The sequence below is a fragment of the Rhinatrema bivittatum genome, chromosome 2, assembly GCF_901001135.1.
Source record: "Rhinatrema bivittatum chromosome 2, aRhiBiv1.1, whole genome shotgun sequence".
Lineage (NCBI taxonomy): Eukaryota > Metazoa > Chordata > Amphibia > Gymnophiona > Rhinatrematidae > Rhinatrema > Rhinatrema bivittatum.
The window spans coordinates 801,529,853-801,556,810 of NC_042616.1; the positions used below are offsets into that span (position 1 = coordinate 801,529,853).

At 46.1% G+C, this 26,958-nt stretch overlaps 1 protein-coding gene across 1 annotated transcript in view; it reads left to right on the forward strand.

Moving 5' to 3' along the window:
- The window catches only part of ADGRB1 (adhesion G protein-coupled receptor B1), a 292,333-nt gene that overhangs the window by 126,531 nt on the left and 138,844 nt on the right, over positions 1-26,958 (forward strand). Inside the window, 5 exon segments of the mRNA XM_029592133.1 lie at positions 4,269-4,377; positions 6,258-6,401; positions 11,322-11,397; positions 12,534-12,636; positions 13,353-13,396. Coding sequence (XP_029447993.1) covers positions 4,269-4,377; positions 6,258-6,401; positions 11,322-11,397; positions 12,534-12,636; positions 13,353-13,396 — 476 coding nt within the window.

Sequence of the window (26,958 nt, forward strand, 5' to 3'; positions counted from 1 at the left end):
GGGGATGACAGAGGATCTATTAGGGGCTATCGAGGTGAGAGGGAAGGGATGACTGAGAATCAATAGGGGTTATAAAATGGCTGGAAGGTGAGAGAGGATCAGCTGTGACAATAGAAAAAGTGTTGGATGGGGTGAGAGAGAGGGGAGGAGCTGGGGGGATGTAAGAGGTTGAGAGGGAAGGTCACATGACTCCACATTGTCCTCTGTGGGGTCGTGTGAATTTCCAAGTGCTAAAACGGGTTCACATTGGCTAAAGGTGTGGCCTTACGAGTCATTCTGGTCTGACCTCTAACCTCTGGCATGAGAGTAACCCGGAACATTTAGTGCTTGCGGTGCAGGGCGCGTGACACGATCTCCTGGGGAGACTGCAAGCGGGGCCCATGGCTTCTCATGGCTGGCTGAAACCCAGGAAGCAGCGTGCCGGGCAGGCGTAGGACCCGAGCTCTGCTGACCAGCCTTTTTCTTGATTTATATATACCTGTTTGTTTATATATCCAGTCTGTTGTATACGGAGCAGCCCTTTCCCGCCCTGTAATTACAGGAAAATTCAAAAATGCTCAAATCCAGTAAAAGACTAAGAGCATTAAAAAGGAAAAAAAAAACCCCAGAAATTTGAACAGATGTGCAGAAGAAAATTCAAATCTTAAAAGAATAGTAAACCCTTATAAAACATCCATTGACCGTAACGAAGTAAAAAAATTAAAGCAAGCAATGACCCCCCCCATCTGCATCTATTCAATTGCAGCACGAGTGGACTGAAAGGATCCAGTGGAAAACACAGTGATGTGCGGTATTGCAGTTTATCACAATTGTGTCAGCTGCCGACCCTCCATGATACACAGTGATGTTAGTGAGGACGTCTTGTCATAGATCATGGAGCAGCACTGCAGTGATGTTTGCGATAAAAAAGTGATATCCTACAGGCAGTCAGACAGCTCTGGCTGGAATATCTGGTCTTTATCTGTCAGAATCTATTTTACACTATATATATATATATATATATACAGTATATAGATATCAATTGTTTGTCATAATTCTGCAGCTTCACTAATGCATCACACCATCCTCTTATCTAAATTGAATTGGATTTATTGTAGGTCCATTGCCTTTATTACCTGCTCAAAGCCGTCTGGCACATTCGGTTTGTTTGGGGTTTTTTTTGGTTTTTTTTTTATAACCCTTTATTCATAAAGACATACATTAGAGCACATTCCCGAGAAAGCCAAGGCCGAAACCTCCGGCACGGAGAAGGAATCAGTGGTGCACGTGTCTGAGAATGTTGGTAGCTGACAGTCGAAGCGATGACCCTGTGCCATAGACGTTCTCGATTATCCTTCCTCGCGTGCGCGTGGCTTTCTTCGACAGAAAATCCCGCTTCTGCTGAGAAGGGAGCCGTTGGGCTCTGCTTCGTGTTTTGTAATCTTTTACTGAAGTGAAGGAAGGGTAAATAGCAACAGTTATATCACAGAGAATAAAACATGGAAAGGCAGCACTAAAATGACTTCCCAAATCTGCTGTAAACTCTTCTTTGCTCCATTGTACCATCTTTGGAGCAGTGATGAGAGGTTGGGTAAAAGTCATGGCCGGGTGGTGGAGGAGGGTAGAGAGTGGAACTGGTGCTCTTTAAGTATAAAAAAATTTTGTTCTTCTCTCGCTAAGCTGTTAGAGAGGACCAGAGGGGGAAGACAACTGGCCAGACTGGATGGGCCCAGTGGTCTTCCATCACTGGACCAGAAGGCATCACCAACGAATCTCTCTACAAAGAATGCAGTTGGGGTGTGAGCGGGCTGCTTCCTAGTGGAATGCGTTGGGCTCGCCCGAGAAACGGATAAAGATGCTCAAGAAAGGAAAGTGGAATCGGAAGTGCCGCCCCACGTTTACCCCACGTGTCCCTCCTCTGGAAGCAGCGGAATTGGACCAAGCATGTGCCGAGAGCCCCCGTTTCTTCGGCGGTTAGGCCACTTGCTGCTAGTGTGGGTCATCTCTGAGAGACTCGAGCCTCCTCCAGCAGCTCATTTTGCAATTTTACAGTGATATTTTTTCCCCCTCTTTAAGAAAGAGCCTTTGCCGCTGCGAGGAGTCTCCGCTGAGTTGTCAAGACGACAGGAAATCCTTTTCATCATGATGAGGCATAATCTACTGCTTTTTCCCCTGCTCTGCTGTACTAGCGGGCAGCCTTCATGTTCTGGTTTTCCTCCGACGGCGTGCAGTCAGCTGTCGCTATGAATCTCAAGGCCTGGGCTCTGCTTGAAAGAAAGCAATTGCACCCTCATGCCATATGCCGCACAACTCCATTATAAGCAGCATCATGTGACTGTTGTGTGCTGCAAAGCAACGACTGGACTGAGAGTGCTGGCGAGCATTAGCAATATGTTCTCAGCATACAACTGAGGGCTTATTTTTGTTGGAGGATGGTGCAGCGAGAAAGGGAAACGTTGTCATGCTAAGTCTGCATTGATTTATTTTTTTTTTTGAACATCAGTAAAGCCGTAACCTGCCGTTGCTTCGGTTGCGCCCTCATGTCACCGGATGGTTTAAAGGTTTGTCAGACCCCGTACTAGAATCTTTTGCAAACGGCAAACATCAATCCCTACCTTTTTCACTCACATTATTCTGAAGCCTCCGGGGATAAACAACCCTTCTTCGAAAGGCTCAGTTAAAGAGCTAGCATTGCATGGCGACTTCTTGAACCACGCAAGGGGTGGCACGGCACTCCGGCGAGCATCCGCTGGTACGGTTTGGCATTAAGAACCAAAGCGGAGAGGGGTCCTAGGGAAAAATCAAAGTCCCAGACATCAGGAGTAATAACTGTGTTAAATTTAAGGAGGGGGCTGGCAGGACGCTCTTTGTTAGAACAACAATGGTGCAAACTGGAGATAATAGTAAAGCCAGTCAATCGTCATGTTGGGAGCGTTGATAAAACACGAGGGCCCATGTGGATTTTCAAAACATCTGGCGGAAAAGGTAAGGGCAACAGGATTAGCATTAGAAAAAGGACAAAAGCTCTCAGACAAGAGGAGCACAGGGAAGAATTCCTGAGAAACCGGAAAGAGGCAGGATGGCCAAGGGGAGAGCAGAAGACGAGTCAGCCAAGACGGAAAAGCGAGACTTTTTTTTTTCCCCCCAGGTATGTCAGGGGGGGAAAGGAAGGTGGGATTGTAAGACTGAGAGGAAAAGAAGGACCGTGTGGAAGGTGACAAGGACGAAGCAGAAATACTGAAAGAAATAATGGATTTGGTTTTTGATGAAGAAGGAATTGGAGAAGGACTGCTGCTTGACAGTGGGGAAGATGCCACATTATTTTACAGAATAAGGGGTTTGTGGAACTAGCAAAACTGTGAGTGGGCAAAGATATGAGGCCAGACGGGATGCGTCCTAGGGTTTTAAAGAGCTTCTGGCAGGTCCGCTGCAGGGATCGGTTCAATAGGCTTTTGAGATGAAGGGGGTCCTGGGGGGGGACCTGGGCACTGTAGCCCCTTTTTACAAAAGTCGTAACAGAGGACGGGTTGGAAGCTACAGGCTGGTCAGTCTTACCCAGATGCTGGAGAGATTAATGGAGACTCTGGTGTGAAGGAAAGGACAGTGACGTATTTAGGATGCAGGGGGTTGCAGGATCCGAGGCTGCAGCGGTTTTTACTGGAGGAGGAGGATTATGGCCAACACATATGGACGGACACTTTGATCTTTTCCTTTCTCTATCTATGTTTGCGACATTTTCTTTTTACTGACGTTAGGTTGTAGTGTGGCTTCTGTTTTGATCCCTTTGTTTTAACTTTTCAGGCCGGATTCATAACGTGTTGCAGGCCACGAGTGCAATGTGGGTTTGTTTTTTTTTCTGGTCTGAACCTTATCCCGGTTCTTCCTGGCCCGAGTCGTGAGCTCGCCGCACTCACCTTGAATAGCAGCTTACGGGCGAGCCCTCTCTTTGCTCGTGCGCAGTGTGTTTTCCCCTAGAAGGCCCTCTCCGGGTCACTTCCTTTCGGGCGTGCTCTGTCGACGTTCAGCTCCACGCAGGCCTCCACTAGTCTTCCTTCCTGATTCCATGAATATTTATGCGCACGCTGTCTTTCCCTTTCATCCGCTGGAGGCGGAGATGACTCCGCAGAGCAGTCGGTTCGATAAGCAGCGCGGGACTGAAAGGTTAAAGTCCTCTCTGTGATAGGTTTGTTGCATGCCTGTATGCACAGTGAGGGGAAAAGAGATAATTGCATATTTAAACAACCCAGGCGTATACTTGAACTGCATTTTTTTTTTTTTTTGGTTCACAGATGGGGCCAAACGCGAAGGAGCTGTTCAGATTAGTGGAGGATTTCATCGATGTCATTGGCTTTCGGATGAAAGATTTCCGGGACTCCTACCAAGTGACAGACAACGTGGGTGAGTTGCCAGTTGGGGGACTGCGAGTTAAGCTCGCGGTGTGGTGAGGGTGCTTGTGGAGGCGTGGGCTGGTGGCGAGGTGCACGCCGTCACCGCGCCAGCTCCCCTCCCCTAAGTGCGGGTTGAGGTGGCAGTCCTCCGCGCAGGGACGTCTGGTGGGCTCTTTTTTTTGCAGCTCCTGCTCCAGGATAAAGGAGAACTTTAGAAGGTCGTTGCAGGGCAGGAAGGCAGAAGGCAAAAGCTTGCCTGTAAGAATCGAGGTGTAATGCATCGTGGCCATTTATTTTTCTACTTGACTTGAAATTCTAAGCGACCTTCAAGCTCTGCTATGAGAGCCGGCCAAGGGGGGAAGCCATTTTGAAGAGGGAAGTTATACAGCACTGCACACCGCCATAGTCCTCTTATTTATCCCAGTGACCGAAGGGCTGGAGGAGATGGGCAGATACCCGGTGCACGCAAATGTACACCCGATTTTATAACATGCGTGCACTTGCCGCGCGCAAGGGGGTGCACACTTGTGCACCTTGCGCGCGCCGAGCCCTAGGGGAGGCCCGATGGCTTTCCCCGTCCCCTCCAAGGCCGCTCCGAAATCGGAGCGGCCTTGGCGGGAACTTTTTTTTTTTTTTTTGGATCCTCCCCACCTTTCCCTCCCTTCCCCTATCTAACCCACCCCCAGCCCTACCTAAATCCCATCCCCTACCTTATTTCATTGAGTTACGCCTGCCTCTGGCGTAACTTACACGCGCCGGCTCGCCATCCCCCGGCACAGGCCGCTGTGCAGGAGGATTCTGGCCACGCCCATTTCTTAAAGCCCCGGGACATACGCGCGTCCCGGGGCTTGCGCGCACCGCCGAGCCTATGCAAAATAGGCTCGGCGCGCGCAGGGGGTAGGTTTTCGGGGGTTACGCGCGTATCCCTTTGAAAATCTACCCCTTTATGAACAAAAACCTGCATGAATTTATCAACACGATGCCCCCCTCATACTCTTTCTCAGTTTACCTTCCCCCCCCCTCCCAGCCCTCATCCGTAGCAATTAAAAGATTTCCTTCCTGACTTCAGATATGACTAATTATTTAGAGTTAGTGCATGCCTTTGCAGGGATTCCTTCAAGTGAGCTCCATGCAGGTGAACTAGGCGTTCTCTGTCCCCAGAGGGCTTATACTCTTAAGGTGGTACCGGAGGGTGCAGCAGCTTCAGAGGGGGAAGTTGGATTTGAACCCTGGCTTTGCTAGTTCTTAGCTGCTTACTCTAACCACTAGGCTACTCCCCCCCACCAGCCTAGCCCTTTATTCCCCCCTTCTGGCCCTTATCTGCTGCATGCAACCAGCCCCTGGTGTTCAAAATTTGGTCAGCTCCTGTGCGCCTAACTCTTCAGCCCCTCGTCCCACTCTGCAGTGTCCTTGATCTCAAGAGTCCCAACGGCTGCGTGGCCGCATTGGGACCACCTAGAAAACAGGGCGGGAGCAGAAGGTGGCAGCCGGGCTATTCACCCCTGGCTACCTGTGCCTGGCCCTGAGGACTTAATTATTCAGGCCGGTCACACCACTTCAACCTCACACCAGTCCAGCTTCTTCTAATAACACTTTTTTATTACCACGCAGAACACATTTTAACGGTGGAATATGACGCTTGGCTAAAAATGGCTTGATTGGCGCTTTATTCTCGCATGTATCTGAATCGTCATCATACACCTCACAGAAAATGTTTGCTGCCAAAATCTTGTCCACTTTGCCTTTGAATTTATTTTGTGGAGTAGCCTTAACTGCTTCCGCTGGCAAGATACCCTGATAGCGCGGCGGGGGTTTTATTTGTTGTCCTGATGACCGTTTCAGCTTTTGCCTGCAGCAGAATAACCGAGCTCTGGGCTTTTCTGTTTGAAGTTCTTAGCATCCACAAACGTCCTGCCAGTGGCGCAACCGACATCAGCTTCCCTATGAAGGGCTGGAGGGGCATGGTGGACTGGGCCAGGAACTCGGAGGATAAAGTCACCATTTCTAAAAGCATCCTCTCAAGTGGACTGTCAGGTAAGTCACGGGGGATCGGAGGCCGGCCAGCCAGGGAAGGTTGGCATTGCACGAATCAGACTGTAGTCAGTTCCCCCGGCTGCTTTGCGTGGCTCAGCTTCAGCGCCTCAGCGTTCGTGTAACCCTGACAGAGTTTTGGTTGACATAGATGGATTTCTGCTTCTTCTTTGTTCTTCTGCTGATGTGTCTGGTTCCATTAACAGTCTTCATGCTGTGATTCATTTCTTCTCTTCCATCATCTCCATGCCATGCCTTCTGTTTTCCATTGTACGAGCAGTCCCCTTGTTCTGTGGGGGCACGCCCAGCCCTGGATTTGTCAATACCTAGGGCGGCAAACATTTAGGGGCGGCATGCCGGCTAAGATTTATTGCCTTCCAGCTCTGCCGAATCTCATTCGGCCGACAACAGCCCTCTGCTGCCCTGTTGCAGCCCCTTATAGAAAGTGGTGGCAGGGGCTGAAATCACCGAAAGCGGCTAGGGGCAGCAAAATCCTAAATCCGTCCCTGAGCGTGCCCAGCGATGTCTGGAAGTAGATTTGGGACCAAAATAGGGATGATATCGTAATCTTCCTTTCAAATCTTTTGCAAGTGAACTGTTAGGAAAGAAAGCTAGTGAGATGTAGGTGTTAAGGGGGTGCAGACCGAAAACTTTCATTTTTGTTTCATTGAGGGGGAGATTTCATTTTGTTAGGGAGGGTTTCATTTGTATTCAATTCAGCAAATAGTGCACACTGTTTGCAAATAGCATGCGCCATTCGGAAAGAGTACGCACTATTTTCTGAAACGAATAAAATGAAACCAATCTGAATTTCAGTAGGAATTTTTTTCAGATTTTATTTGAAAATGAAATAAAGCAAAACAAGGATGTTTTTTGTTGCATTTTTCATTTCTTTTTGAAAAAATGCACATCCCTAGTAGATATTCAGCAGGGCTCGAGTGGGAAAGCTCCCCAGGTAACTTTACCTAGATATTCAGCAGAACTCACCTGGGTAAGTATTGCACTGAACGAACCCAGCTACAGCTACCAGGGACAGCAGCAATATTCATTTTAGCTGTGCCCCCAGAACACATCCCATCCTGCTAAATTTTGGCCAGGTAATGACTTAAGTAGGTGAAATTTCTCTGGTGAAAGGGGTGGGAAATTCAGATCTCAGGGTTTGTCCAGCTAACTTTAAACGTTAGTTGGGCAAAGCTTTTTGCATATTGACCGCTGAGTCTTTAGCCCAAATAATAAGGGGAGGGGGACTTCTCTCTCTCTTTAAAGGGTGTAGAGTTGACGTCTCTAGTTTTCATGCTTCTCATCCTGATCATGCGTTCCACCATTTTGATATTCTGAATATTAGCAACTGAAGGATTGCCAACAGCAAAACCAAGTTAACAGATGCAGTAGAAGGCGAATACAGAGGAGGGAGAGGACTAGGGGTTAAAACTAAAGTCTAGAAACCATAAACTGCTGCAACTGAATCCCAGCCAAATCGCTGCCACCTTGTGCCAAGTTACTATATCTCCATGAACCCAACCCAACCCAACAACATCTCTGTCCAAGAGCAATAATGTGGCACTCTCCCTTTTCCCCAATCTGCCTTGCGGTGCTCTGTATTTATCGGATGTGATAAATACGAAAGTAAATAGTATAATATGCTCAACCGAGTCCGCGGGGTAGCAGAATGAGAAGAGTTGGGATTGAAATGGGCACTGTTATGCCCAAGACGTGTTACGACCGTGAAGGATCAACTGATTAATATGATTCCCCCCCGCCATACCCTAGCTAGGGGTCTAGTCCATGAAATTTAAAGGTCTAAAAAAAAATAATTCAAAATAGTTTTTGATTAAGGAGAAATAAAGGCCATTTCTACTTGTATTTTATTTTCCCAGGAATTTATCAGCATTTATTACAAGAACGAAAAGGATATCTACCTGAAAACAGGATGAGTCATTTTTTTCCCACTGATTTCTCCCCTTTTTGATCTAGATGTAAGAAATACGGAATAATTCCTGGGAAAAATAAAATGCAAACTGAATACCAAGGTCCCTATGGATTTGGGAGCTGCACTTATTTTAAACAAATGTGCAATCTGAACCGAATGAGGCCATTTTTTTTATTGTGTTTCAGTAATCCCAAATGAATCAACAGTGCCTCTGAAAAACCCAAACATTTTTGGATTTTTTTTTTTTGCAAATAGTGCAAGCTGTTTGCCGAAATAAAAAAAATTCTGAAAATAATGACTAAAAGATGCCCCCTGCCAAATGAAATTTGGCAAAAAAAAAAAAAGGCCAGAAATGAAAGAAACCAAACTGAAGTGAAAATATTTTGCCGGCCCATATCTGCTATGGCTACAGAGCCAGAACCACAGACGCAATCCGTTTTGAAAGACCTATCGTCACTTTTCTTTCCCCAGCACACGCAGGTGCATGGTAGGATGTGCAAGAAGCCTATACAATGTGCCAAGCTGTGCAAACGCAGGACGAGTGTGAACTGCACTAATCCAGGAGCTGGTGGGGAGAAGGGGAATTCATTGTTTGCCTCCCGCCGAGGTGTTATCCCATTCCTTGCCGTTGCCTGGCCCTGAGCAGTGAGGTTCCTGTCAAACCTAGCACTGCCCAGAGTGCAGGCAGCGGCGTCAGGAGGCGAAAAATTACAGCACGATAAATAAGCAGGAGTGCGTTGGTGACAGGTTCCCAGTGCCATTAAACTTTCGTCTTGACGCGCTGCTTAAAAGAAAAGCAGTGACAAGTTACAGGATTCTTTGCTTGTAAAGTTGCATTGGATTAGGTCCCCAAAGCACTTTACGGTTTAACGCAGCCACCGCTAGTGCCGAAAGTCTGGCTGCCGAGTCGGGTGACAGCTTGCAAGCTAGAGAGAGAACTGGGAGTGAGGTAACAAAACCACCTAGGACAATGCATTTGCTTTAGGCGGTGGCCATAAGTTAAAAAAATAAATCAAATAATTACCAAATTACAGATGGATAAACCAGAGCCCCACGGAGATAAAGTGACCTGTCCAAGGTACTGCAGCGAGCCTAGGGCAGACGGGAGCTGGAGCAGCAGCTTGTCCAAGGTCATGCAGAATGTTAGTGGGAAAGCCGGGATAGAAAGTCAACAGTCCAGAGCTACAGTGACCTGCCCCGGGATTTTCACTTCACAAGGTCCTGGAGTTCATTTTTTCTTGAGGTGGGGATAGGGGGGACTTTTGACCGGGTGCTTTCTCTTTTCCCCTTTTTCTTCCAGTGCAAGGTGATGCACATAGGGAACAGTAACCCTTGCTGTAGTTACACGATGTTAGGTTCCATATTAGGAGCTACCACCCAGGAAAGAGATCTCGGCATCATAGTGGGCAATACATGGACATCATGAGCTCAGTGTGCTGTGAGAATCAAAAAAGCAAACAGAATGTTGGAAATTATTAGGAAGGGAACGTTGAATAAAACGGAAAATGTTATAATGCCTCTATATTGCTCCATGGTGAGACCGCACCTTGAATACTGTGTACAATTCTGGTCACTACATCTCAAGAATGATATAGTTGCACTGGAGAAAGTACAAGGAAGGGTGACCAAAATGATAAAGGGGATGGAACAACTCCCCTATGAGGAAAGGCTGAAGAGGTTAGGGCAGTTCAGCTTGGAAAAGAGACAACTGAGGGGGGATATGATAGAGGTCTACAAAATCTTGAGAGGACTTGAATGGGTAAATGTGAATTGGTTATTTACTCTTTCAGAAAATAGAAGGACTAGGGGGCACTCCACGAAGTTAGTAAGTAGCACATTTAAAACAAATTGGAGACAATTCTTTTTCACTGAACTCACAGTTAGGCTCTGGAACTCATTGGCAGAGGATGTGGTTATGGCAGTTAGTGTAGCTGGGTTTAAAAAGTTTGGATGAGTTCCTGGAGGAGAAATCCATAAACTGCTGTTAATCAATAAGGAATAACCACTGCTTGTTGCCAGCATTAGTAGCTTGGGATCTATTTAATGTTTGAGTACTTGCCAGGTTCTTATGACTTGGATTGGCCACTGTTGGAAACAGGACGCTGGGCTTGATGGACCCTTGGTCTGACCCAGTATGGCATCTCTTATGTTCTAACTAGACCAAAGTTCCTCACTCTTTTTTTTTTTTTGAGAGGGGGTTATTGTTTTTGGTCAGCACTGTTTTTTGTAACATTATTTATAACGTTATCCTAGCATAACTAAGTTCCTTCTCTAAAGTCCTTGAGGTATTGGGGTGGAGGTGCAATTACTAAAGGTTTTCTCCATGACTAAACGAGCGTTTTTTCCCACAGCGATGGCCTCCTCTGAGAATCGCCCCAGCTCTCTGTGGGTAAAAGAGATGAGGCAGGAAAAAGTATGTGTGGGGGATTTCCACCTCTGTAATCCTGCAAAAATATGCAGGGAGGAGACCCTCTCCCCTGCTGTCACTGGCCCACCATGGAGTTTCGGGGGGGGGGGGGGGGCGGAATTCCTTGGGGAGTTCTTCCTCTTTAAAATCTGCTTGCGAGCTCCCGGGTACAGAGGATGGAAGGGTCTGCGGGCCTGCAAGCACCGCAGGTGTCATAGAAACGGCCTTCTGAGGAGGAATGGGCTGGGAGCGGAGGATTCTGAGCAGCGAGGAAGCCAGGGGAGATGGAACAGGGCTCACGGTATCGCGATGGGTAAAGGATCGGGCCTTGCACTCGTTCTCCGCCGTCGTCATGGCCTGCGTTTTGTTTCTACATTCCTAACTCACGCTGCTGGCGCCATCCGTCTCTGTGTTCCTGTGCAAACCCCCTCCCCCCCCCCCTGGTTTTCTGGCAAGGGGGGAGAGCACAAAGTGCTGAAGTATCAAAGGGCCTGTATCAAAGTATCTGCAACCTGTACCAAGATTTGAATTTTGTTTTGTAACTGCAAATGTTGTTTTTTTTTTTTTTGCTTATTTTCTTCATCAGAGACAGACGATTCCTCCGTGTTTGTGATCGGGACAGTGCTGTACAGGAACCTGGGGAGCATCCTCTCGCTTCAGAGGTAAGACGGGAAGGCTCCTGCTGGGGGGTGGTGGTGGTAGTTGTATTCCTGTCACTCCACGTGATGGGCTCCAGCTCCGAAGGTAGGTGTCATGCAGCGAAGTTACATTCAAGGATAGACGAATGGGAGTGAATTTGCAAAGAGCCCTTGATCTACCTTGGTACTGACTGATTCATTTGGAAGCATAGGGTTTTTTTAGCTGGTTAAATCTTAACCTGTTCAAAATACTCCCCCTTTACCTGGCTGCATCCGTGCAGTATGGTAGCTTCACGGCCCCTATGTACAAATTTAGGCGGGTACGAAAGGGGCCGGGTGGCGGTAGTTCCCAGGGTGGGCTTTGTAAATTTTATCTGATATATTCCGAGTTAACCGGCTACAATTGACCACACAAATCTAGGCGCCGCTATAGCAGTCTTAAATTTGCCTGGATGCTCCCACTTCTCTCACCTCCCAGCTCCCCAGAGTCAAAAAAAACCCCCCAAAGTGCCCCTCCCCATCTAGTTGTAATTCCTCTCCCTCCCTCACAGTACTCAATATTAAAAACAAAAAAAATTCAGGTTTCCCCCGCCATCCCTTCCTCCCGGCATCTGATATTTAAAAAAACAGAAGAAAGTACTTGTGGGCCTGCAGGCATTGCCTATATTGAAAAACGTCTCCCCTTGTGACACTTGGTGCAGGGTAAGATGCACAAATGCTATTGCACTGAGGTGTCGGATGTTTCGCCATCCCCTATGACAGGAAACCGGAATGGATAAGCCAGTACTGACCCCAGGAAGTGGAGCCATCGCGTACATTCAAGCAAATAGCAGGCCTAAAATTAGGTGCCTCTGTGTTTTAGGTCCCTAAGTTACACTCATTTGCAGTTTAAAACTTGTGTTCCACAGATTGACTGAAATTTTACTGAAATGGAGACGCCTAGGTGTCCTTTAAACATTGGTCTGTATGTTGATACGGGGGGGGGGAATCTGTCATTCTAGCTTATGTTTTGTTTCTAGCAGATGACATTATAATCTCAAGGATGAATAGGGCCAAGTCATGAATGTTGCATCTCCACCACCCTGAGCCCATCGGTTGCCTGTACTCTGGAGAACGTTTCATCACATGCATTTTTTTTTTCCTTCCTTGACTCTCCTCAGGAACGCCACAGTGCTCAACTCCAAAGTCATCTCCGTCACCGTGAAACCCTCTCCCAGATCCATCCTCGTCCCCTTGGAAATCGAGTTTTCCCACATGTACAACGTAAGTGAAACAGCGGCAGAGACGAGACTGCGCGGGAGCATGAGATGGGAGGTAGTCATGGATCCACCATGAGACTGCCCTTTACCCGGAGCCCCAGGCTATGGGGCCACGAGACAGCCCTCGGCATGGAGTCCCAGTGCACGGAGCCTCGGACATGCATGCAGAGAGGGCACGAGGCGGCCTTCAGCAGATTCCGAGTTTAAAAAGAAAGGACACTCAGTATGGACAAGGAGAATATGAGAGAGGCTCCTTTCTATATACCGTATAGACCTGTCATTGATGACTGCCACACCGGGAATACTTCCTTGTGTCCCCGCCCCCCCAGCCATGAGAGATTTGCTCTTTGTACTGGGTCAGTGGGTAATGAAAGGGATGGATAACAGCTCCCAGTCCTTTACACTCCACTATCTTTCTCTGAAACGGGCTCGAATCCTCGTTTCACTGGAACACATAATATGTAATTACAGCCTTCTGATTCTGCTGCCATCGCTGATCAGCGCTGATCAGCCGCGGGACCTCCCTTCCCACTTCTCGTGCACCTTATTACTCGAAGACAGTCATTTCCCCAATGGGTCTGTAATTACACTTCCCAGGCGATGCAGGGTGTGATTTTTTTTTTTTTTTTTTGTCGCCGTGCGCTAATTCCTTAATGAGGCGATGCCGGCAGAGCACTAATTTCTTCTCTTTTCTTCTCCTCCCTCTCAACTTCCTTCCAGGGAACCACAAACCAGACGTGCATCCTGTGGGATGAGGCCGACATGTAAGTTGCGCTTATCTCTGTTTTAAATGCGGGAGGCGAATGCAAAACCTGGGTCTTCTCATTCCAGGCCATTCGTTCGTCTTTCATCTTTTTAGTGATGCGTTGAGATGAATGTCTTTCCTGCATTATTAGTACTGAGCCGCTAAAAGAAGATACAGAGGATAGAATAAAGCAGATTACAGTATATGCAACTTATTGTGCTAAATTCATGCAGTTATATTACTGTTACAGTACGTGGCTGTCATTACAGGGTGTTTTCTCGTGGTAGGCTCTACAGTGAAGGCAGTTAATGAATACTGGTAGTTACAATTGTTCGTTCATTGTTGCTATTTTCTAAGTGTTGCCAAGAAAAGCGATTTCACAGGTGCAGAGGAGCAGTTTTTTGGCTGTGGAGAATGACAGATGTAAGAGACGAGATTGGCACGGAAGAGGAAGTCAGGGAAAACTCTTGAAAAAAAAGTCAAAACAAAACATTTCCCTCTGGAAGCCTGAAATTTCCTCTGGCTGCCAGCTTGTTGGTTTTTTTTCCCCTGCGTGCAGTCACATGACTTCTCTGCTGATCACATGGGCTTCTGTAGTGGCTGCCTGGTTCCCATGGTGATATCATGGCTTCCTTGGAAATCCCCAGGAAATGCTTGGTTGGTCAGAAGGTCTTGGCATGTCCTCGCGTAACATCATATGTGATTGTGTGTAATGTCTGTGGCCTGAGGGAGTCTGTTTAACAAAGTTTGCTGTTAGGAATGTTACCTGATTTCCCTTTCTGCCTTACCCCAGCAACCCATGAGGGGACTAAGACATTCATGATATTACAGGGAGGACCAGGCAGAATGGGGAGTGGATTTTTCTATCTTCATTGCACAAATATGCGTCTTTTTTTCTTCTGTTGTCCGACATTGTAGGATCAACTTTTATAAACCCCTTCCAAGTGGGCTCTCATTATCCTGTCCCATTTGTCTTTGATCTTTCATGCCATAACACAACTGAAAAGAGCATTAAATCCAAATGGCTGTGCATGGGCGTGTTTCATTAGTAGCATTATGCATATATATTTTTTAGGCCTGCTTTTGTTCATCCAGTCATAAGTTACAATGCAGGGCAAGTGGGACAATCCTTTTTCTACTGAGTAACACCTATTGCTGAAGGCAAAGATCATATCACAATTAGCATTCAGCAAGCAAGATTTAAAATTTCAGGCAGAAGAGAAATGCCAGTAGAAAGCCAGTAAACCGGTTTGCGTGCCCAGTTATGATCTGCTGCATCTTTAACCCGGAAAGTATTCATTTTGTGTAGCATGGGGATGGGGCGAGATCCGCAGATGAAGCTTAAGTTGTACAGGAAGGCACTGTGGAGTTTTTGACCAGTCCCTGAATGGTCCTAGTCTGTGGGAGGAAATCTTCTGCCTCTGGCCTTCCAGGGGTCTCTGTCACCAGAAGTCAAGGGGGGAGCTTTGGGGAGATTGGATTATAAGATTCTGGACCAGAATGGTGAATGGTTTTGTTTTTTTTTATAGGACTCTTTGGTCACTCCAGTTCCTATTATTTCTGTTTTCTACTCTTCACATTTAAATAAAGTCACTGGCAAACCAGGGGGATAATATGAATGATTAGACTCTTCCTGACTCGACAGTTATTCTATATGAAGATAAGATGGGGGACTTCAGTGGTAGTCTGAAAAGCCAGCTCTTTCACAATGGTGCACAGAGCATGGACAGATCTAGCACAATCCTGCTGAAAATCAACCGGCAAGATGGCCAAAAGTAAACATCAATCCACCCTTAATAAAAGTGTAGAAAAGCGACAGAGTAGAATAATGTAAAAGCAAAACAAAGCAAAAGAAAGCCATGTTTTGGTATCTTAGTGCCAGTATCAAGGAGGGAGAGCAGAATGTGTGCAGAATTTGATCACAGACTCTCTCACTCAGTGATAAAAAAAAATGTATACAAGCAGCAAAACTGAACACTCAAATGCTCATGCTGTCAATCCTGTGTTCTCAAATCCCACATGTGCCATTGGAGAAGCGCGGGCTGTAGTAACAGTGTCTACACCTGCAAATACTTGCACCAGATACCATGTGGAAAGGGACGCACCACACGCACATTTTATCATGGAGAGGAGGAAGAAGGCATGACCCAGAGAGGCAGGTTAGCTGAGGTTACTTAAGAGGGAACTTAGGGCGAAAAGGTTTTATTTTTGGTGGGAGTAGTAGAAAGTAGAAAAAACCTTTTAAGGGGTGCAGCTGTTCTCCTCTGGGCCCGCCTTTGAAGGTTAGAAAGTTGCAATAGAGTGCCCTGTGCTCACTCACTATAGAATGCCAGACCCATGTACAGTGGGTTCCTTAGTGCAAGGCAGGCTCGGCCAACAACCCCCTGCCTAAGGGACAGGCAGATCCAGCCCAGGTTTCACCCTATGGCAAGCACAGTCTTGTAGTTCTTGCAGCTCTTCATCTACACGCATGCCATGGGACCAAGCCAAGATTGGCACAGTCTGCCTTTTAGGACATGGAGTTTTTGGGAACCCTACAGTGGAAGGCGACATCTTGTTTTCCATTCTAACTTACATTGTTGTTAAGCTTATGACCTGAATCCATCTTGTAAAGAACATGTGAATCAGTCCTGGCATCTTCCCTCTTTTTTTTTCAGGCTTTTCCTATGGAGAAAGTCATGTTTTGAAACTAAAATTGTAAAGCTAGGATCTGCTCGCTTGTTCCTTTGGACCAGGTGTTCAGCCGAAGTGTTGCAGATCTTTGTCTTTTTTTTTTTGCCCCTGCGGCTTCTTCCTGTGCCACTGGGCTTCCATCTCAGTGGCTCTTACCGGAACTGTTCTTTCCTGAGCCTTCGTTTTCCTCCTCCCGAGTCCCACCATTGTAGTGACTGTCGTCTATCAGTAGCCACAGTTTGCGGTTCCCTCCAGAGCGCCATAGGCGTGCACCCTGCATGAGGCCATTAGGTGCCACAGTAGAGTGATGGCTGGGACTTCCTCTGAATGCTTCTTCTGCAGTACTAAGTGTTGCAAACTTCATTCTGTATCTTTGTGAGATTTTGATCCGACCTCCATCTTCTAACGTCTTCTGCAAAACATGCGCCGACCTGCTGTGAGACAAGAACCAGGACTGTGATACCATCTCATGATGATGGCTCAGATTGGGAATCCTGGTATGTACATATAGTCCCTATTCCACCAGCTGGTAGGGATCAGGGGTACATTTGGGAGTGCTGGGGCCATGTTCTTTGTCTGGCAGGGGAAAAGGTAAAGTCTTTCGAGGCCTTTAGGCCGTCTGGAGGTCGTTTGCCAAGCCTCAGTAAAAAAAAAAAAAATAAAGACAGAACACTCCAAGCTGGGGTTGTTAGAAAAGCAAATCTTTTTACTGCTCACTTGATTGCAGATAAAAAGAAAATTCCTAGTGGGGACACTGGAACAAAGCACTTTGGTACAGAAAGGGAAATCCCCAAAAAGCGACAGATACAGTCGCTGGTAAATCTACACTCCCTGGCCAGGGGTGCTTCCAAAAGGAACCCTCTCTGGGCACTGTCCTGAGCAGTACCTACCTGCCAACGGGATGCAGGCTCTAGGGATGTGCTATCGTTTTTCCCGAATTAGGCAATTTCAATGAAATTGCCTAATTCGGAATGGTTCGGGAGAACCAAAAAACAATTTAATTTTTTTCTGAAATTTCGGAAAAAAATCATTTTCGAGTTAGCGCGTGCTAACTCTGCCAGGTTAGTGTGCACTAATGAAAGTTAGCGCGCAGTAACGAGAGTTAGCGCGCTCCTGTTAGTGTGCAATAACCCGAAAATTGGGGCCCCTGAAAAAAATTACCCCGAACCGGGGGAAAAACTAATTTCCCCCGGTTCGGGGGAAATTAGTTTTTCCGGCCCCGAAATGAAGCTCGATACGAAATTTTTACCCGAAGCACATCTCTAGCAGGCTCCTTCCCAGTAGGAAACCGTAAACTCTTCTGAAGTCTCTGCTGAGAGATTCTTCCAACAGCTAGAAGATTTCCCAGTCCTAGCACCCTCAAGATGATGCCAACCCTAAGTCCATTCTTCAGAACTCTTGGGTAATTTCTCACAGAGGATGAGGATTATGGAACCAATGCGTTTCCTCCTCTGGCTCACTTCTGGATCCTAAGAAAATCTCCCACATCCTAGGGCCCGGGCATCCCACCCTCGGTTCCCAGCCACTTTTTTCCAACGGACTCCTGGGATTTGTTAAACATTCTCCTTGGCAAGACACCTCCCACTGGGGAGCGTCGGAGACCCCTGTACTCTCCTACAGGAAGTGGAGGCAAGGGATTTACAGGTCGGTTAGTCTGACCTCTGTTATGAGCAAATTAATGGAATTGCTGCTAAAACAGAGGAGAGTGCGGTTTCTGGGATCCAGTGGACTGCAAGATCCGAGGCAGCGTGGCTTTTACCAGAGGGAAATCTTGTCGGACAGATCTGATCAATTTCCTTGATTGGGTGTCCAGAGAGTTGGATCAAGGGAGAGCACTAGAGGTAGGGTACCTGGATCTCAGTAAGGCCTTTGACACGCTTCTGCACAGGAAATACAAATAAACTGAGCCTTAAAGTGACTGACTGGGTTAGAACCTGGCTGTGAGTGGGAGGCGGTGAGTGAAAGGGCAGTGGTAAATGGAGTTCATTCCTAGGAGAGGGGCCTTACTAGCGATGCACTGCAGGGATGGTCCCTTGATCTGGTTCATTTCAACATTTTCACGAACAACATTCCAGAAGGATTGTCGGGAAAGGTTTGTCCTTTTTGCTGATACCAAAACCTGCAACAGGGTGGACAGCCAGCAGGGAGTGGAAAACATTAGGAGGGATCTAGCGAAGCTCGAGGAAAGGTCCAGGACCTGGCCGCAAAAGATTTAATGCTAAAAAAAAAAAAAAAAGGCAAAGTTATGCATTTGGGGTGCAAAGTCCCACAGGAGAGATTCGGCATTCGGAATGAAAGTTTTCTGAGCACGAAAGAAGAGCGGGATCTGGGGGTGATCGTATCTGATGATCTCAAGGTGGCCAAACAGGTGGATGATGCGAGGGCAAAAGCCAGAAAGAAGCTTGGGTGCTTTGGGAGAGGAATGGTCAGCAGAGAAAGGGAGGCGATATTGCCCCTCATTTGAAACGTGACAATAGGGCACTTTCTGGAATCAGAGCCATAGCCAGGCAGTGTGGCACCTATGGCCAAGTGAAACACTGTGCCCTCACTCATTACACAACACATGTCCGCTGTCACCTACCATGTAGCTCCCTCCGTAAAAGAATTGTACATATCCTATCCTCTATCCTCCCCCTACCCCCTATTCCCCCCTCTATCTCATCCTAGCCGCATGTTAAATGCTATTTATCAGTTACTATCTCCAGTTAACCATTCTAAAACTCTATGTAAATCGTTATCTATAATTTATCTTCTTAAGTTACCATGTTACAATGTAAAATAAGCAGCCCTTGCCTTATTTGTTCAGTTATATGTAAATCGATGTGATATTTCGATCGAATGTCGGTATATAAAAACAAATAAATAAATAAATGACACCACGAGTTGGGAGACTCAGATTTTTGTACAGCAACGTCCATGGCAGTGCAAGGGTATTAGGCGCCCTAGGAAGACCTTACAGCCCTGCACTCCCCACCCCATCACACCCTCCTCACACATAATTAAAAATTATGCATTTATAATAACAGACTTTAATGGGAAAGGACTTTCAAAGCACAGACTTCTGAGGTAAAAATATCACTTACAATATGATTATTATATTTACATGCACTGCTGAGGTGCCAACCAGAAAACCCTGCGAAAAAAGCAAGAGACGCTTGGAATCTATATGGTATTAGGCCTAATATAATGCATCTTGGGCATGGGCATGACCCTCAGAGAACCACGAGAAAACAGAATTACAATGCAATAAACTTTCTACATTAAAACAGCACTAACAACCAGCACCTAAACAGCAACAACTCTACTTATGAACGCTAACACTGCAAATATACCAGGCCTAAAACACCAATACACGCCCTATTAGGGAAACAGAACAAGCCAAGCTGCTATAGATCCCTACACATGAAATACACAGATAGACCCTCAAATACAGAATAAAGAGACTATAAAGTATAAACAGAAATATACAGATAAAAACCGAACTGGAAATCACAACAAGCCAAATTCTGTATGCACTGAAATCATGGAAAAACAGAAGCATTACCATTCCTCATAAAACAATAAATTTAGTATAACCATACCAATAAAAAGAATAATTCAGAACTAATTAATAGAATAACATTCAATAATTAAAAACTTACATACAAATTTCCCAAATACCAATCAAATAGTTCAAAACAGACATATCAAATAACACCCAACAATTAAAACTAATAAGGATTTTTAAAAAAATCCCCCATTATCCATACCTGGGATCTTTTGATTTCCAGATGCCCTGACATTCTCATGGATTAGCAGGCAGAGAGGAAGGGGAATTGTGCACACACATGCTCGCTCGCTCTCCCTCTCTCCCACACACATATACACATGCTCTCTCTCTCTCTCTCCCACACACATATACACACATGCTTTCACTCTCACGAACGCACATACACAGATGCTCTCTCTCACTCGCACATACACAGATGCTCTCTCTCACTCTCACATACACACATGCTCTTGATCTCACTCTCCCACACACATACATACATGCTTTCACTCTCACATACACAGATGCTCTCTCTCACTCTCACATACACATACACACATCTCACTCTCCCACACACATACATACATACATTCCTCTTTCTCACTCTCACATAAGAACATAAGAAATTGCCATGCTGGGTCAGACCAAGGGTCCATCAAGCCCAGCATCCTGTTTCCAACAGAGGCCAAACCAGGCCACAAGAACCTGGCACTCTCCCACACACATGAGCTCTCTCTCTCACACAAACATACACGCGCTGTCTCTCTCCCCACACACATACACACACACATGTTCTCCATTTCACTCTCCCACACACATACATACATTCCTCTTTCTCACTTTCTCCCACACACATACACACATGCTCTCTCACTCTCACATACACACATGCTCTTGATCTCACTCTCCCATACACATATATACATTCCTCTTTCTCACTCTCTCACACACACATACACACATGCTCGCTCTCTCTCACACACACATACACATGCTCTCTCTTTCCCCACATGCTCACACACATACACACATGTTTTCCATTTCACTCTCCCACACACATGCTCTTTCTATCCCACTTCCCCTTTGAAGCAGTAGGCAGCAGCAGTCTCCTTCTTCAGCCCCCGCAGTCATGGGAACAACTTCTGGCCATGGGCGCTGACCCATAGCTGGCCTTGGACTCCCTCCGGCAAGGCATGGCAGAGCGCATTCCTCCGCCAAAAATGACAGCATGGTCGGCGGGCCTTAGTAAGTGGAAAAGCAGCACAGTCCCACCAAAATCAGCAGCGTGGCTGCGCTGCTTTTCCACTCACTAAGGCCCTGCCGACCACGTTGTCTATTTCCAGCAGGGCTGCGGTGGTTTTTTTTCTTTACTGAGGTCCCACCTGCCATGTTGAACATCTATGGCACCTTTCGGTAGTGGCGCCTATGGCCATGTTCATATTGGTCATAGTCACACTACGGCTCTGTCTGGAAACCACTGCCACATGAGTTAATGTAACCCCAGCAGATTCAGTGTTATTTAAGAAAGCTCTCAAAACATTTCTTTTTAAGAAAGCATTTGAATGTTAATGTTCCTCCTTGCAACAGCTAATGGCGCAAGCATGATTCCCGCCTCTGCAGGCCGAAAGCCGTAGAGATATATATATATATATATATGTTCGGTCGTCAGATTTGAGCTTTTGTTTTGGATTGAGCTTTCTGATTTTATTGTGTCTGTGTTATTGTTCGCTGCCTCGAACCACTGGGCGGCATGGGTTACAAATTCTTTCATATCAATCAATAACTTTGGAATACTGTGTCCAGCTCTGGAGACCGCACCTTCAAAAGGATATAAGCAGGATGGAGTCGGGCCAGAGGGAGGCTGCTGAAATGGGCAGTGGTCTTCGATCTGAAGCTTAGAAGGATAGACTTAAAGGAAAAGGCGAGATAGGGGAGACATTCAGATATCTCAAAAGTTTCCGTGCACAGGAGGCGAGCCTTTTTCAACGGAAAGAAGGCTCTAGAACAAGGTGGAAAGTGGGTAGACTCAGAAATCTTCCTAGGAAATGTTTCTTTACAGAGAGGGTAGTGGATGCACGGAAGAGCCTCCGTGTGGAGGTGGGGGTGGTGAATTTAGGGAGGCATAGGATAAACGCAGAGAATCTCTTGAATGGTTGCTTTGGATGGGCAGACTACAAAGGCCGCAATGTTGTTTTTTTTCCTGCCATCGCGTTTCTCTGTTTCTGCACTCTGTGACTTCGTGCATTCAGTGTTTGGGAAGACTCTGATGCATCTAGTAAGGGACACTTATGATTGGGTATTAAATGAACCACTCGAGGTAGAACTATACAATCGCCTACTTTCCGTTAGGTGACTCTTACCTCTGTGACCAGGATGCACTTATCTACTGTAGTACTTCATCCATGCTGATTCAGCACCGAGGATTGTATGGTGACGCTGCAGAAAAGCAAGCGGAGCCCGACAGATAGGCTGGTGCAAAGCCACTACATTCTCTCAGCACGGACTCCTCCATCCTGCCTGCCAGACATCGGGTGGAAAAGAGAGCATTCGGGAAGCAGGCCCGGTTAGGGCATTGCCTTGTGTTCTTCCGTAGATTTACCCGTTTGTGGCATGTTTTAAGGACAGGCGGGGATTCCAGTGCATGGGCTGCCTGCTTCTCTAGAAAAACATTCCGTCCCTTCGCCAGGGGAAAAACCAGGACCGGGCCAGTCTGCCCGAAATAAAATAAAACCCATTGGGAACTCTGCTCCTCTGCATTCAGGATCTCGCGATCCAAATTGTAAAGAACTACAAACTCCCCAGTTCATTTAGAGAATTGCAAAACACATATGTAAATACGCCACGCCCAGTAATCTAGCAATTGTTGGCAGATGTGCACCTCTTGCTCCCTCCCCCCACCCCAGTTGTCTCTGCCGTACCGAGTCACTGCAGACTCAGCTCGGCACCGACTCATCTCCTCCCTTTGCCCTTGCCGCCGGCGGGGTGGGTTATCCCAGATACCTACCACCCTCTCCCTAAAGTATTCCCTCATCTTGTTCTCTGTGCCACATGCTCCCACATTGCGCGTTATCGGTTTGTCAGAAACTTGAATGTTTCGGGTGACCTTGGTGCAGACTGTCCCAGTCATCCTGAAGTCATACGGTAACTTTGCTCGGACAAAAGAGCTTCCAGGAAGTTTTGCAGCCACCTGTGGATCACGGGAGAACTCGTGGATCCCCAGATGAAGCCCTTAAAGCAAGAGTTCAAGGCGCTGAGCTGGCAAGGGGAGGCCCAGTCGCCGGAGGCGAAGCTTTCCGGCAGGTTCTGGTTCCGAACTCGCATGGAGTTGTCGCATCTCCTTCGTGTGGGATCGGCGCCGCGGGCGCTAAAAGCGGATTTGGAAGGGGGCTGTTAAACACGCCAGGGCCGGCCTCGGGTCTCCCTGCAGAACCCGGGGGCCGGCTGCGGATCTTCGCGCTTGACCTCCGAAGGGGGAGCGTGCGGCCGCCCGCCCCCGCGAGGAGCTTAACGGTATGCACGGTGCAAAGCCCTGGGGAGTGCTGGTGGTGGCTGAGTGTAATATCGTGGTGATACGATTTTTTTTGCACCACTTCGTGTGATTCCGTGTCATCTCCTAAAGCAAGGAAGGAATAATACTACAAAAAAAAAAAAAAAGGGTTGGTGGTAGGGGAGACGGAACGGCTGCGTTAAGCTACAGTACACAGGTCACAAAGGGGTGACCCGTCCTGTAGCGACGAGAGGAGAGACTATTACTAACCAGACATCCGCTAAAGAAGATGCAGTTGTTAAGCAAGAACCTCCAGCCCTGTCCTCCCCCCTCTCTCTTTTTAAACTATTTGTTCATTTGCATTTAGATAGATCTTCAGGCTCGTATTGTTAATAACGGAGCTCTGATTTATTCATTTTCCCCCCCTTCTGATGAATAAGCATGCACAGATTTTTTGCTACACTTCCTGCCTCTCTCTCTCTCTCTCTCCTCCTTTTCCCATTATTTCAAAGAAGAGGGCCAAACGGCAAGAGGGATTTTACCTAAGTTTAGTGTCGCGTGGCCTGATTAATGAGCTGCCAGTGCCTGGATACGTTGACAGCTGAGGATCTGGAGTGGTTTACGTTCGCTACCACTGTTTCAGGGCAGTCATTTGAAGTAATTGTTTGCTGCTTAGCGGCTATTCTTTATGTTCATCTGCAGTAGTTTTTGATTGTTTTTGTTTGTTTTGGGTGGAGGTTGTTGAGGATGCAGTCCAGATGGTGGACGGTGACAGGACCGAAGCAAGTCAGGGAAGCCATCTTGTTTTCCCATTAATTTAAAATCGACCTCCTCCTCCTGTACTGGGGGAGGTCAAGGTCACTGGCTGTGCGCTAATCCCTTCTCCATTCCTCACTTCGCACAGCGTCCTCTTCCTGCTGGGAGGGGGCATAAGAACATAAGAAGCTGCCATACGGGGTCATACCAAGGGTCAATCAAGCCCAGTATCCTGTTTCCACCAGAGGCCAATCCAAGTCATAAGTACCTGGCAAGTACCCAAACATTAGATAGATCACAAGCTTGTTAATTATCATAATAGCAGTTTATGGATTTTTTCTCTAGGAACTTATCCAAACCTTTTTTAAACCCAGTTACACTAACTGCTGTAACCACATCCTCTGGCAATGAATTCCAGAGCTTAACTATGCGCTGAGTGAAAAAGAATTGTCTTCGATTTGTTTTAAATGGGCTACTTGCTAACTTCATGGAGTGCCCCCTGGTCCTTCTATTATCTGAGAGAGTAAATAACCGATTTACATTAACTTGTTCAAGTCCTTTCATGATTTTGTAGACTTATTTATTTATTATTTATTTAAAAACTTTTCTGTACTGCCAATACAATTTTAGTAGATTTACAAATATAATGTACATAATCAAATTGAGAAATAAAAGATAATTTAAAATTAAATGTAGAAACAAATAAAATCTTTAAAATGACAAACAAGTGGAAGTAGAGTATATGCCTTCATGCCTGATGATTGGTAAACACTGATGAACACTGAGACGCCGAGGCGCCATGTTGAACATTTAAGAGACGGTCACTGTCGTCCGGGATTTGAGAATATTTTGCCTACATTCAATTAAAAAATTCCCCTGAAGAAGACTGTTTTACAGTTGAAACATGAATCATGTTGGGAGTAATTTTGAAGACTCCAGTTTGGCTTTCTAAGTGATCTACTGTCTGGCTAAGTATTCCTATTTTAATTGCTAGTATTTGTTTGGATATTTTGCAGCAAAAGATGCGTTAATAAAATAGAGAGTTTTGAATATTATCACTTGCTTGTTAAACTTTAATGTTAACATTTGGATTGGATCCTTTTTCCCTCTCTTTTCTGTGCTTGTTGAGTGATTGATCTGAGAGGTGTTGGCTTCTGTTTGTGTCATAAATATGTTTTGACAGCCTTTTAAAATTCTCTTGTATTCATTAAGAGCCGGATCGAGTTTGGTATAGAATTCCATAATATAGGGCCTGCTACGGAGAAGGCGCGTTTTCGGGTTAAGTCTAGCCTAGCTGTCCCAATGTTTGGAATCTGCAGATAGTGTTTCTCGATTGCTCGTAGATTATTTATTTATATAATTTATTTATTTATTTACAATTATTTTTAGATGGCGAGGAAGTTGGTATAAAAGTAAAGAGGAACATAACCAAACTGTCAATGTGTTGTGTATTAGATTATGAATAACAGATCGTACTCGTACTGAATACGTTGACGTATTGGTAGCCATTGGAGTTGTTGTAAAACAGGAGTACTGTGCTCTCTATGACTTGTATTGGTGAGGAGGCGGGCAGCAGTGTTCTGAACTAATTGAAAGGGGCGTAGAGTATAGTCAGGGAGACCTAGATAGTGTGAACTGCAATAGTCTAAGCAAGTCAGAATTAAGGCTTGTAGTACAGAGCAGAAGTCTTTGGGATATAAGAGGGATTTTAGTCTTTTTACAAGTGTATTTTGTAAAAAGAGCTCTTTGATGAGATATTGGCAGACATTGACAAGTTGGAGTCTAAAATGATCCCTAGATTATGTGCCTATCTTGAAATGGAGATAGTAATATTTTTAAGTATAAATTCTGAGGCGGGGGGGGGGGGGGGGCACATGTTGAATTGGGAATAGTAGATAAACATTTTATTTTAGTTTTTGCAGTGTTAAATTTGAGCAATTATGGGATAACCATGTATTTATTGTTTTAAGGTATACATTCATTAATGATAGCATATTACTCTAGGAGGTAATGTAGGGTAAAGTAAATTGAATATAGTCAGCATATATTTTTGAATTTGATATCAAGACCAGAAAGCAGGTGGCAGAGAGGTAACAAATACATGTTAAACAAAATAGCAGACGGGGCTGACCCCTGAGGGACACCTGAGCTGGAGTAGTACCAGTTGGAATGATAGTGTCCGAGGTTACCCTGCTGAGGGTGATGGGTTAGAAGGAATGATTTAAACCATTGAAGGACCACGTGTTGAAGGTTGGCGTAGAGAATGCCATGTTTTAGAGCAGGGGTGGGCAATTCCAGTCCTCGAGGGCCACAAACCTGTCGAGGTTTTAGGATATCCTAATGAATATGCATGACATAGATTTGCATACAAGTGAGGCAGAGTGCATGCAAATCTCTCTCATGCATATTCATTAGGGATATCCTGAAAACCAGACTGGTTTGTGGCCTTCGAGGACCGGAACTGCCCACCCTTGATTTAGAGTATCAAATGCTGTGGAAATATCAAGAAAAATGAAAATGTAATCAACATTGGAATGGAAGAGTTGAATAATCTTCTATGTGAGGGTCTGATAAAGCAGCTCCCTTCCTCCCCGGTGCCTTAGGGCTATTACAATTTACATAGAAATAGAGAACGTGATGGCAGATAAGGACCCTCTGGCCCTTCTAATCTGCCCCATTAGTTTCCTTGGGTAATGCCAGGTTGATCTCTGCCTTTTCCCTTCCCTTGTTTGCATCGAGAGACACTGCAGGTTCAGTAAAGGGGAATGTGAAGGCACCGTCCAGAAGGTTGGCAACAGGTGGCGTGGAGGCCAATCTGGCCACTGGGGATCCAAGACTCATGATCTGGGTGGGGCACCATAAATGCAATGGAGTTTTAGTGCGCCACCTGCTGGCCAGTGTTGTGCTAACATCCACACCATGCCGATCCGTATATGGGCTTAAAACACTTAAGCAGACCATGAAGTCATCCCTTTCTTTTGCCGCGATATTCAGATGTAACTGGGAATCCCACAGTCATGTGAACAGTTGAAGATTTAACAGACAGATATTGGAGGGAAAAAGCAGAATGGTTCCCTTGTAAGCAAACCCTGTCAATTTTTTTTCTTTTTTATGGAAAGTTAAATATTTATGATTG